We start from the raw sequence: 1,283 nt of genomic DNA on the forward strand, positions 1-1,283 counted from the left end.
CCCCCCCCAGGTCCCACTGTCCCCCCCAGGTCCCACTGTCCCCTCCAGGTCCCACTGTCCCCCCCCTGCTCCCAGTGCCCCCCATCCAGGCCCTTCTGTCTCCTCTCAGGTCCCAGTGCCCATCACACACCCCACTGTCCCCCCCAGTCCCTCCCAGGTTCCCGTTCCCCCCCCCTCACCCCAAATCCCCCGCGGGGCCCCCCCGCCGCCCCCCCCACCTTGTGTCGGGTGAGAGCCCCCACGATGAGGGGACAGACCATCCCCGAGAGGGTCCCCACGCCGTTGGAGAGCCCCATGAGGACGCTGGCGTAGCGGGGGGCGATGTCCAGGTGGTTCACGTTGAACCCTGAGGGGACGGGGGGGGTCAGGACACACCCCCTCGTGTGTGTTTGTGTCCCCCCTGCCCCGTGAGCCCCCCCCGTGCCCACCGGAGATGGCGAAGCCGCTGAAGCCCACGGCGAGCACGAGGAAGGAGATGGCGACGGCGCGGGAGTGCGAGTACCCGACCACCAGCAGCAGCGTGGCCTCCATCCCGAACCCTGCGGCGGGGAGGGGTCACCCCGGACACCCCCCCGGCCCCCGGGACCCCCCACAGCCCCGGAGTGCCCCCAGGTGTCCCCAGACCACCCTTGGGACCCTCCCATTGTCCCCATTTGTCCCTTCACATCACCCTCCCTGACCCCTCTATGTCCCCACTGTGTCCCCCCCACATCCCTCTCCCTGTCCCCACTGTGTCCCCCTCAATAATCCCCCCAAGTCCCCCTCTCTGTTCCCACCATGTCCCCCCTCTGTCCCCCCACCTCGTCTCTCCCCTTCCCTCACCCCCAAAATCGCCCTGTTCCGCCCCATTTCGCCCCCTCCAGCCCCCCCCCACGCCGTGCCCCCCCCTCACCCCCGCAGTTCATCATCTTCCTGACGTTGGTGGTCGACATGAGCCCCCGGGAGCGCAGGAAGTCGGCGATTTGGCCCCCGATGGGCACCACGATGGTCATCACCAGGTGGGGCAGCGCCGAGAGCAGCCCCACCTGCCCCAGGGCCGTCAGTGGGGGCAGTCTGGGGGGTCCCGCCCGGGGCAGGGGGGGAGCTGGGGAGGGGGGAGGGGGTTGGGGGTCCCACCTTGCTGATCTCGAAGCCGAAGACCTCCTCGAAGTAGGCGGGCTGGCTGATGAGCAGCAGGTAGAAGGTCCAGGAGCGGCAGAAGTTGGCCACGATGATGGCGTAGACGGGCATGGAGGTGAAGAACTGGCGCCAGGGGGTGGCCAGCTGGGCAAAGGGGGGGGGGG

General features: G+C 69.8%; 1 protein-coding gene across 1 annotated transcript in view; it reads right to left on the minus strand.

Moving 5' to 3' along the window:
* LOC113940993 (vesicular glutamate transporter 1-like) overlaps nt 1-1,283 on the minus strand; it is a 2,815-nt gene that overhangs the window by 1,137 nt on the left and 395 nt on the right. The window contains exons 2-5 of the mRNA XM_027632148.1: nt 1,117-1,263; nt 893-1,025; nt 429-539; nt 219-346 (exon numbers count right to left, since the gene is read on the minus strand). Of these exons, the coding sequence (XP_027487949.1) occupies nt 219-346; nt 429-539; nt 893-1,025; nt 1,117-1,230 (486 nt within the window). The 5' untranslated portion in view covers nt 1,231-1,263. The remainder of the gene's footprint in view (nt 1-218; nt 347-428; nt 540-892; nt 1,026-1,116; nt 1,264-1,283) is intronic.

The sequence above is a fragment of the Corapipo altera genome, unplaced genomic scaffold (genome assembly GCF_003945725.1).
Source record: "Corapipo altera isolate COAL_440 unplaced genomic scaffold, ASM394572v1 61130, whole genome shotgun sequence".
Taxonomy (NCBI): Eukaryota; Metazoa; Chordata; class Aves; order Passeriformes; family Pipridae; genus Corapipo; species Corapipo altera.